The sequence below is a fragment of the Trematomus bernacchii genome, unplaced genomic scaffold, assembly GCF_902827165.1.
Source record: "Trematomus bernacchii unplaced genomic scaffold, fTreBer1.1, whole genome shotgun sequence".
Taxonomy (NCBI): Eukaryota; Metazoa; Chordata; class Actinopteri; order Perciformes; family Nototheniidae; genus Trematomus; species Trematomus bernacchii.
The window spans coordinates 1036663-1048722 of NW_022987521.1; the positions used below are offsets into that span (position 1 = coordinate 1036663).

At 40.0% G+C, this 12060-nt stretch overlaps 1 protein-coding gene across 1 annotated transcript; it reads left to right on the top strand.

Annotated features, from left to right (window-relative positions):
- Positions 1-246: 246 nt before the first annotated feature.
- LOC117472566 (serotransferrin-like) lies at positions 247-9325 on the top strand. Its single transcript, XM_034117840.1, has 17 exons — positions 247-304; positions 414-562; positions 2815-2917; positions 3015-3206; positions 3812-3941; positions 4033-4088; positions 4450-4613; positions 5707-5860; positions 6270-6430; positions 6528-6624; positions 6715-6735; positions 7101-7262; positions 7819-7969; positions 8367-8434; positions 8525-8709; positions 8859-9051; positions 9177-9325. Exons 1-17 carry the CDS (start codon positions 265-267, stop codon positions 9221-9223), a joined length of 2073 nt encoding a protein of 690 aa, XP_033973731.1. The 5' UTR covers positions 247-264; the 3' UTR covers positions 9224-9325.
- Positions 9326-12060: the final 2735 nt, after the last annotated feature.

A 12060-nucleotide genomic window follows, 5' to 3' on the forward strand; every position in this document is an offset into this window, starting at 1 on the left:
ACATTTTCAGATAAAAGTGTTGACATCAAAATTGTTACATTGCAATTTAAATAGGGGGATCTGTGGATTTCCATTATCTGGAAATGTTGGAAATGTAACCCTCCTGTTTTCTCGTAACAGCAAACTAAAGTGCAAACACGCACGCGCCCATGCACGCACACATTAGGAAACCTGAGCAAACCTTTTTGTTCAGCTGATCAGAGGTTTGCTATAAAAGCCCCGGCTGCCTCCCACACTCTATGCTCTTCTGACCTGAGACCCAACATGCAGACTCTCCTCCTTGTGGCGCTGCTCGGATCCCTGGGTACAAAACATTTCATATTCATGCACAGGCATCGTTTAATCACAGATTTACCTAAAAAGCTCAATGATTCTGCTTTGGCATTTATTTACCCGTGTATCTGTGTTTGCAGCCGCTGTGTTCGCGGCCCCCGCTGCCAAGGTCAAATGGTGCGTAAAGTCAGAGAAAGAGCTGGAAAAATGCGTCGCCCTCGCAGCCATAGCTCCTGCTTTCACCTGCGTGACGAAATCTAACACCATCGAGTGCATCATGGCCATTAAGGTGAGGAGAGTGACCAGTGGTGTAAAGTAACTAAGTACATTTACTCAAGTACTTGAGTATTTCAACATTTTGCTACTTTGTACTTTTTCCCCACTACAATTCAGAATTGAAATCGTGTACCTTTACTCCACTTATCCATCTATTTAATATATTTAGTTCCTTAACCCTTATGTTGTGTTGGGGTCTCCCGTGACCCGTTTCAAGTTAAAATGATATAATAACTACGCTCTAGTTTGTTGTATTGGAACAAGGCTTCATGATATCCTCCACACCAGCTATATAAACACTACAAAACTGATGTTGACCATTTTAGACAAGTCTGAAGGTCTCTAAAAAAAAAGTGTATAATTTGGTGTTGGGGTCTGGGGAGACCCAGCAGCATGTTGTGGGTCTCTCGGGGTCAAATTTGGCCCAATCAAGATTCTTCTTTGTCTTTAGACACCCCACCCCCACCCCCTTCATCCACTGTAACAATCATTTAAAACTTTTTTGGGGGAAATTGTATTCTAATAGTCTATTATAGTCAGATAACGTAATGATCCACTGTCTTCCCTATAGGAAATATAATGAGTGAATTAAATCACATGTTTTACTTAAATATGTGGTGTAATGTTTTTTGGGGCCATAAAATTAAATTGCAACAGGATTGTAGGGTTATGTACGCATTAGAAGTTAGTTATGATGTAGTTGAAACAATATTGGATGATAGTCATTATTTGTGTGTGTTTTGGACTGAGATAAATCATGGGTCAAAATTGACCCGCGAGCACCATGAACGGTAACAGCTTTCGAACACAACACAAGGTTAAACAACACTAAAATAAGACTTTAGTTACACAGGGAGTAACATTCACAAGTTACCCTTACAAAGTAAATACAAGTAGCTGCACCTTTACCAGCTTTGATAATATAATTAAAACATATCATACATTATTCTGGAATGGGACAATTTGCATAATAAATACTTTTACTTTCGGTACTTTGAGCATATTTTTTGATGCCAATACTTTTGTACTTTTTATTGGATAACATTCTGAATGACTTGTACTTGTAAAAGAGTATTTCTACACACTGGTAATTGTATTTAAGTACACGATCTGAGTACTTCTCCCACCTCTGAGAGTGATATACCCAGGGAATGCATACTGGGAGTATGCTGGTAGTATACTATGGAGTGCTCCATAAGGAATCACATCAAAAATATTATTCAAAACGTTGTCTTCAGTTTGATTTTATATTTCAGCCAATGAAAATGGCTAATACATGGCGAAAAGTGATGAAGGAGGAAAGATCATCACCTTTTTTGAAAGTAGCAACAGCACAATGTGAATATTTTTAATAATATTTACAGGAAAGCTTGTCTAAAAAAAGTATCCACAGCCAAATATTCCTTAAAGGGGACCTATCATGCAAAATGCACTTTTGTACGTCTTTTCTACATGAATATGTGTCCCCGGTGTTCCAGGGAACTCACCAAGTGTCAGAAAACACAACCCTCTCTATTTTCCTCCATACCCAAATCTCTAAAAAAGGGGCTGCAACGGATCTGATAAAAACTGATCCAGATTTGAACACTGTCCTGACGTCAGGACGGTGGCGCTACGGCTATTGGGCCAACTCCACCAATCAGGAGGAGACAGCCACGGCCATTGCCGTTCGAAAGCGCTGGAGACGCTGTAGTACATATGCCAGGCCTGTAGGTGGTGCTGTTCTCACTGAATCTGCCCTTGCTAAAACAGATGTAAAAAATGTCAAATTGAGCAAAATGAGGCATGGCTAAAATGCATGATCTGTTTGGTATTTTGAAAAAAAAAAAGTATAAATATGCCTTATATAGGTATGGTCCTACACTATATTATTCAAATATAGCATGATAGGTCCACTTTAAATATCTATAGTATAGTGGGCTACACAGGATTTCCATTAATCATATTATTATTTATTAAATGTTTTATTCTTTTAGCTGGTCAATATAGAGCTACTTTGTTGAGTAATTGTCATCGATAACATTGCATCATATCTAATCAAATACATCATCTCAACCTGGAAATCCACTGCAGTAATCCTGTGAAGTAAAAATAACAATATTTTCATATTAATTTAATATGTATTAAATTGAAGTTCTCAAGTATAGGAGAAGTATTGTTGAAAAACAGTTTTTGAACAACTGCATTTAGTTACACACAAGTTATGCAATATAACCATTGATCACATGTTGGTGCAGGTTGGTAATAAATGGTGCTTTAAAACAGGCTGGTGAGGCAGATGCCATCACTTTGGACGGAGGGGACATCTACACTGCTGGACTGAACAACTACAACCTGGAGCCCATTATTGCTGAGGACTACGGTACCTGTAAGTAAACACATCAGCCGTCTTTACTGATGAAATTCTCTGATGTATTAAATACGTGTTTTTAATTTGTGCTCACATTTGTTCTGCACTCATCCAGCTTCAGAAACCTGCTACTACGCTGTTGCTGTGGTGAAGAAGGGCACTACATTTGGCATCAAAGGGCTCCAGGGGAAGAAATCCTGCCACACTGGCGTGGGTAAATCTGCAGGCTGGAACATCCCCGTAGGCACTCTGGTGTCCATGAACTTAATTCAGTGGTCAGGCGTTGAAGACACCTCTGTGGAAGACGGTGAGTAACACTGAATCTTACGACAATCCAAAAAACAGAATCAATATGTCACTATAATTATGTCCTCAGTATTTCTTCTTTGGAATTTGTATAATTTTAGATCCCTGCAACCTCATTTATTGTAAAGTTCTTCAAGTTTACTGTGGCAGTTTTCAAATGTGGTTAATGTTGGACATTTAAACAAAATGCAACTAAACCACATGCTTCTGTTGAGTCAAATGTGATGGTTTGACTTTAAAAGAAAAGTACATTTGTTATGTTATTTAAATTACAGACGGAAATCAGAAAAGTGAACCGAAGACATTTGTGCAAAAACAAACTATCCGGGAGAAAAAATGTGTTTCTCAAAACGTACCTGAAAAGGCCGTTTTAAAATGTTTAGGAGACCAGGATCAATCTTTTTACAACACTCAGTAAGAAGCATATTTCCGGAAAATATTAAACATAGTTATAGTTTTATAGACTTAGTTAAACAAGTATTTGTATGCCCAATGTGTTTAATTTGACTATTTACGGGCAACAAAAACATAATATAACATTTGAAGCAGCTCCATCGTGTAAAGAACTCAAAAAACAGCATTTCTAAAATCTCTTTTTGTGCACAGCGGTGAGCAACTTCTTCTCCGCCAGCTGTGCCCCAGGGTCAGCGCGTGGCAGCAAACTGTGCGAGCTGTGCCGTGGAGACTGCTCCTGGTCCCACAACGAGCCTTACTACGGCTACGCCGGAGCCTTCCAGTCAGTATCTCCTCTACACGGTTAACTTTCAATATGATCACAGCTCCATCCTGGGACTCTTTTGTTTAATGGACCTGTTGGTTTGTAACAGGTGTCTGAAGGACGGCGCTGGAGATGTGGCTTTTGTGAAGCATCTCACTGTCCCTGGTCAGTGTCACATTTGAATGTATTCTATTCGTTTTTGAATAATTGACTTATATATTAATGTTAGCCAAGCTTATTTGTTTAAAATATGTTTTTACAAACTGTAATTATGTATCAGTAATTGTTCTAATGAAAATCTTTTGAAGCTTTAATCACATACTCATATGAGAATTAGTTTTACTGTTAAATTACGCTTGGATTTAAAACCACGGCTAAGATTCTCACTCTTGGTCATAATTGCCATAACTGATATCATATTTGTGGGATTTGACCAATGAAATGAACAGAACTTGACAAAATGTGGTATCAGTTTTTGACTGATTGTAGGAGTGATATTTATAACATTGTTGTATCACACTTTCAGATTCCGAAAAGCAAGACTATGAGCTGCTGTGCAAGGATGACACCAGAGCGCCTATTGACGACTACAGGACCTGCCATCTGGCCAGAGCACCGGCTCACGCAGTCGTCAGCCGCAAGGACGCGCAGCTTGCTGACTTAATCTGGAATAGCCTCAACTCAACACAGGTATGACACAAAATATCTGTACTGCACAAAGATCGAGGAGTAACGTTGAATAGGTGAGGAGATGGAGGAATACAGTGAGTCAGGACATAAAATGACTAGGGCTGTCAGTCGATTAAAATATTTAATCGCGATTAATCGCATGATTGTCCATAGTTAATCGCGATTAATCGCAAATTAATCGCACATTTTGTATCTGTTCTAAATGTACCTTAGAGGGATATTTTTCAAGTTTTTAATACTCTTATCAACATATGAGTGGACAACTATGCTTTATATGTTTGTTTATTATCATTTGAACAATGACAAATATTCTCATGAATATTAAACACAACAACCTGAACATTACAAATATTCACCTCAATTCAACCTGGAACCTCTTTCATACAATAATACTGTGTGTGTGTGTGTGTGTGTGTGTGTGTGTGTGTGTGTGTGTGTGTGTGTGTGTGTGTGTGTGTGGGTGTGTGTGTGTGTGTGTGTGTGTGTGTGTGTGTGTGTGTGTGTGGGTGGAGACACTGTGATGGATCGTTGGAGCTACAGTATGTGCAGCTCAAGGCATATATGCTCGAACGGGAGCTGCAATCATGTTGCGCGTACTATCCGTGCTGAGTGTGCTGACTTTTCGTACAATGTCACACTGTCTGGCTACCTGCATAAAGTCAAGTGCTCGGCGCAGTTGTCGGCGAAATGTCATTGAAACAGCTCCTTATATCCGTTAGCGCAGCTAGCTAGCACCAGATGCTAACAACAACAACACGTAAGGTGTGCCTCGCTCGCGCGAGTCGCCCCACACATACACACCCTCCCGGTCCTCCCGATGGCCAGTCCGGGCCTGCCAGTGAGCGTGGAAGTGGGCACAAGCGGGTACAAGCGGGCGGCAGGAGCGGGGCTGTCAGCATCAGCTTGTAGATGGTATTTTAAACTCGATGCGCTCTGAAACTACGGGGCGGCCGAGGACAACAAATACACATGCGTTAATCGCGTTAAAATAATTAGTGGCGTTAATTTTTTTTTGCGTTAACGCGTTATTAACGCGTTAACTTGACAGCCCTAAAAATGACTGATTCAAACATGTTACTTTTAAACCTTTCAGGACTTTCAACTCTTCTCTTCTGAAAACTATGCACCTTCCAAAAACCTGATGTTCAAGGACTCAACAGTCAGGCTGGTGAGGCTGCCTGCAAACACAGACTCCTTCCTGTATCTGGGTGCTGAATACATGAGCATTGTCCGCTCCCTTCAGAAAGGTACTGTTAACACACAGATAGAACACACATACTGTAGAGACAGGCAACACAAAACAAAATGTCCACTGGTCAATTTTAAGAATGTAGGCTATTTTACTACTTTATCATGTTAGACTAGTGGATAGAAATCATTCAAATTAAACATGAAGGTGTTTCTTTTACTAATCTTTTTGCATCTGAAGATTTCATTTCTAAACCAAAAGTTAGCATTAGATAATTCCTTATTTGCACATTTAAACATTTCAGAAAACTCATAAAATGTAAGTAATCTACTGAAGAAATGTCATGTATATACTAATGTAAACCTTGTACCCTATTCACCTGTAGTGTCTCTCCCAGAACTTGCAAACCATCACTCAAACACACTTATTTAGTTGCAGACACTGACTCTTGTTACGTAACCTTCCAGAGCCAGCAAGCTCTGCTTCCTCCGCCATTAAATGGTGCGCTGTGGGCCACGCTGAGACCACCAAGTGTGACATGTGGAGCACCAACAGTCTGGGTGATGGCAGCACCGCCATTGAATGCCAGAATGCCACCACAGTTGAAGAATGCGTGAAAAAGATTATGGTAAGACTCTTGATGAAGAAAATATGGGAATATCTTTAATATCTATTTAGTTTTGATTCAGTGGTGTTTTATTCTGATGCTATATTTGACCCTGTAGCGCAAAGAGGCTGATGCGATGGCAGTGGATGGAGGTCAGGTGTACACAGCAGGAAAGTGCGGCCTGGTGCCAGCTATGGTGGAGCAGTATAGTGCAGGTATGAGGCCTACATAGAAACCATCCCATACAATCCTGTGTTTGAACTGTTACACATTCATAATATTTGGATCTCTGTCTGTCTCCACAGATTTTTGCAGCAACCCTGGAGGTAAAATGAAATGTTAAAATATTGATAAGTATATTTGATAACAAAATAACATACATTTACCTGGTACTTTTAACTTGAACCATAAAGATTAGGAGTGTGTGATCAAATGCAGCCTTGAGGACCAAAACATGGTTTTAATGTCACAATATTACAAATGAAAAAAGACAAGTTTTTAAAAGAGAAGCCCCATTTGATTCTAATGAAGTGTACAGAGTGAAAACCTTTTATTCTCTTAAATAACACTTTGTGAAAATGATTAGGAAATTACAGAGCAGATGATCTTTCAAATTGAATTATCTATAACTTCAAATGATGTTGCACAAAACGTTTGTAATTGGAGTCCTTCTGTACTTCCACTCTTGCAGGCACGGCCTCGTACTATGCTGTTGCTGTGGTAAAGAAGAGTTCAGGTCTGACCTGGGACACGTTGAAGAGCCACAGGTCTTGCCACACTGGACTCGGCAGAACTGCTGGCTGGAACATCCCCATGGGTCAAATCCACAAACAGACTCAAGACTGTGACTTCAGTAAGCGACCGTGTGCTCTTCCCATGTGCAAATACGTAACGAAAGACACGGAAAGCTGCCAAGATTATGTTTGTGATCAACAATATAAAGACTTTTTTTATTGAATGCGCAGTATTTACAAAGTTTTAGGAACTAAACATCATTCTTTTGTACGTTTTTAGTGCGTTTAGACAACTCAAAGCGCTTGGTTAGATAAGCTTAAGACTATTAATACTATTTTTCACATAGACAACACTGTTTGGATCTCTGAGATGTAAAATCCAAAAAACAGCAATTACAGCTCATCACCATGGTGACCAAAGAAACAAAACAGATCATTTAGGTTTTCACAGTTCTGTGGTTTGCATACCCAACATCAACTCCGACCACCTCCCTATGACCTAGAACAAATTGAAATGATCCTAGAGAAAAAAACTAAATTCTCAGGGAACACAATTAACACAATAACGTTTTCTCCAAAATCATGCACTAGAAATGCAGGTTTTAGGATCCATGATTAGTTTCCTTCCTTCCTCTGAGTGTAACACCTGCCTCCTTCGTCTCGTCCTCTCCTCAGCCAAGTTCTTCAGCAGCGGCTGTGCCCCCGGATCAGACCCCAGCTCTCCGTTCTGTTCTCAGTGTGCCGGCAGTGGAAAGACGGTGGGAGATGAGTCAAAGTGCAGTGCCAGTGCTGAAGAGCAGTACAACGGCTACGCAGGAGCTTTTAGGTAGGACAAAGGACAGTGGACATTCATCCACATTCAAACCTTTTTCAGTTTCAATCCTGGTAGCCAAGAAATAGCACAAACTCCTCATAAAACCCCAAAACACACATATGTTTGTGTATGGCATAAAAACTGAAGATATCGTGTATTAATTAATGAACTTCTTTGCTGCTAATAAACCATTTTATTTGACTTTTCAAGAGAGCTAGCTAGCTGTTTCCCTATGCTTTATTCTTTATGCTAAGTTAAGCTAACTTCCACCTGACTTTAGCCCTTTACCTAACATTCAGGGGTATCAATCTTCTGCTCTAATAAAGCAAATAAAGGTATTTCCATGGTATTTACTTTCTCTTCCAGAGCACCTCATCTTTGTGTTGTTATGTTGTGCATGTCATTATAGGTGTTTGGTTGAGGATGCAGGGGAGGTTGCTTTCATAAAACACACAATTGTTCCAGAAAACAGCAATGGTGAGAGACTGACACTTACCTGTCTTAATCTCAGCTATGAATGTGTTATTTATATAAACCTAAACCATCCTCCACCTCTTCTTGTCAAAGGCAATGGTCCAGCATGGGCTAGTGGAGTAAACGCTGATGACTACCAGCTGATCTGCCCTGGGCAGGCTGCCCCAGTGGAAATCTCAGAGTACGCCAAGTGTAACCTGGCTGCTGTGCCCGCCCACGCTGTGGTGACGCGTCCGGAGACCCACAGCGAGGTTGTTCGATTCCTTCTTGAACAGCAGGTCAGTGATGATTTAGGTCATGAGGCATAAGATAAAGAATAAAACATGCATTTTTTCTAACTTTCAACAGCATTGTTTTAACTCTAAACCCGGGTCAAATTCTGGCCTTGTAAATAGGTCTGTTTCTAAATCTTTGTTTTTGTCTACAGGCCAAGTTTGGTAGCAGTGTCAGTGATGCCCCATTCAGGATGTTCCAGTCAGGTTCAGGGAAAAACCTCCTCTTCAAGGACTCCACCAAATGTCTCCAGACGATTCCGGCTGGAACAAGTTTTGAAACCTTTTTGGGAGCAGAGTACATGACTGCCATGAATTATCTCAGACAGTGCGGTGAAACCACTCCAGGTTAGTACTACTGTTTGGTCATAACTTTTTTAATTGTATTTTTGTATCTTAGACATATCAAAATACATATTTGCATCTGCTCGGCATACCCAATTCCGTTTTTGTAACTTTTTTTTCCTCAACAGATCTGGAGAAATCTTGCACTTTCCATTCCTGCCAGCAAAAAAACTAGTGGCAATCAGGGACCAAGAGGTGCCTTATTCAGCCATGAGTGATACGGGCACCTCCCTTCCCACACTCAATCCCCAAATTGCCTTTTGTATTTTCTTACTGATCTTTTCTTACTGATCTTTTCTTACTGATTTTTTAAAAGTATAACCAATAATTGCACTACCACAACTTACAGATCAACTTTCATGTAAACAATCACTACCACCTCTAGCTTTTTTCATGCTGGTGTAACATATGTTACAATACCTTTGTTATTGGATCCACTATGTTACGTTAACCCCACGGACCCGCCGAAGGGTCCGTGGGGTTTATGTAACATAGTGGATCCAATACCTTTGTTATTGGATCCACTATGTTACGTTAACACGTGCCTGACTGTTCTCAAATAAAGCCTTTTAATGTTCTTTTGTGGTGACAGTATGTTGTTTTTTTGGATTAATGCCTTAGCATTCATATTGAGTGTCATTAAAAGTACACAGTAGTATCGTAGTGAAAAAGGACAATATTTGTTGTCCCCCAATTCGCTTCATGGGCCAGAAACAGTCTGGAATAAACCGATTTATTGGCTGTAATCTGTAACTTTAAATCTTTGTTGTAAAACACAGCTGGAGTCTATAAGGTCTTAAAAGTGCATACATGGGGTTGAGTATCATTAATCAAAATTAAATAAGAATTCATTGGAAAAAATAAGAGCTTTTTGGGGAATTATTCAGAAGCGAGGTGTTGCAATAGTCCTTGAAAGAATGGAAGTTACTTTTAGATAAAGTAGAGACACTACATACTGATATACACCTGAACATCAGCAGGAGAGGACTCTTTAAAGTAGAGACACTACAAACTGATATACACCTGAACATCAGCAGGAGAGGACTCTTTAAAGTAGAGACACTACATACTGATATACACCTGAACATCAGCAGGAGAGGACTCTTTAAAGTAGAGACACTACATACTGATATACACCTGAACATCAGCAGGAGAGGACTCTTTAAAGTAGAGACACTACATAGTGATATACACCTGAACATCAGCAGGAGAGGACTCTTTAAAGTAGAGACACTACATACTGATATACACCTGAACATCAGCAGGAGAGGACTCTTTAAAGTAGAGACACTACATACTGATATACACCTGAACATCAGCAGGAGAGGACTCTTTAAAGTAGAGACACTACATAGTGATATACACCTGAACATCAGCAGGAGAGGACTCTTTAAAGTAGAGACACTACATACTGATATACACCTGCACATCAGCAGGAGAGGACTCTTTAAAGTAGAGACACTACATACTGATATACACCTGAACATCAGCAGGAGAGGACTCTTTAAAGTAGAGACACTACATACTGATACATACCTGAACCTCAGCAGGAGAGGACTCTTTAAAGTAGAGACACTACATATTGATATACACCTGAAAATCAACAGGAGAGGACTCTTTAAAGTAGAGACACTACTTACTGATATACACCTGAACATCAGCAGGAGAGGACTCTTTAAAGTAGAGACACTACTTACTGATATACACCTGAACATCAGCAGGAGAGGACTCTTTAAAGTAGAGACAATACATACTGATATACACCTGAACATCAGCAGGAGAGGACTCTTTAAAGTAGAGACACTACATACTAATATACACCTGAACATCAGCAGGAGAGGACTCTTTAAAGTAGAGACACTACATACTGATATACACCTGAACATCAGCAGGAGAGGACTCTTTAAAGTAGAGACACTACATACTGATATGCACCTGAACATCAGCAGGAGAGGACTCTTTAAAGTAGAGATACTACATACTGATGTACACCTGAACATCAGCAGGAGAGGACTCTTTAAAGTAGAGACACTACATACTGATATACACCTGAACATCAGCAGGAGAGGACTCTTTAAAGTAGAGACACTACATACTGATATACACCTGAACATCAGCAGGAGAGGACTCTTTAAAGTAGAGACACTACTTACTGATATACACCTGAACATCAGCAGGAGAGGACTCTTTAAAGTAGAGACAATACATACTGATATACACCTGAACATCAGCAGGAGAGGACTCTTTAAAGTAGAGACACTACTTACTGATATACACCTGAACATCAGCAGGAGAGGACTCTTTAAAGTAGAGACAATACATACTGATATACACCTGAACATCAGCAGGAGAGGACTCTTTAAAGTAGAGACACTACATACTAATATACACCTGAACATCAGCAGGAGAGGACTCTTTAAAGTAGAGACACTACATACTGATATACACCTGAACATCAGCAGGAGAGGACTCTTTAAAGTAGAGACACTACATACTGATATGCACCTGAACATCAGCAGGAGAGGACTCTTTAAAGTAGAGATACTACATACTGATGTACACCTGAACATCAGCAGGAGAGGACTCTTTAAAGTAGAGACACTACATACTGATATACACCTGAACATCAGCAGGAGAGGACTCTTTAAAGTAGAGATACTACATACTGATGTACACCTGAACATCAGCAGGAGAGGACTCTTTAAAGTAGAGACACTACATACTGATATACACCTGAACATCAGCAGGAGAGGACTCTTTAAAGTAGAGACACTACATACTGATATGCACCTGAACATCAGCAGGAGAGGACTCTTTAAAGTAGAGATACTACATACTGATGTACACCTGAACATCAGCAGGAGAGGACTCTTTAAAGTAGAGACACTACATACTGATATACACCTGAACATCAGCAGGAGAGGACTCTTTAAAGTAGAGACACTACATACTGATATACACCTGAACATCAGCAGGAGAGGACTCTTTAAAGTAGAGACACTACATACTGAT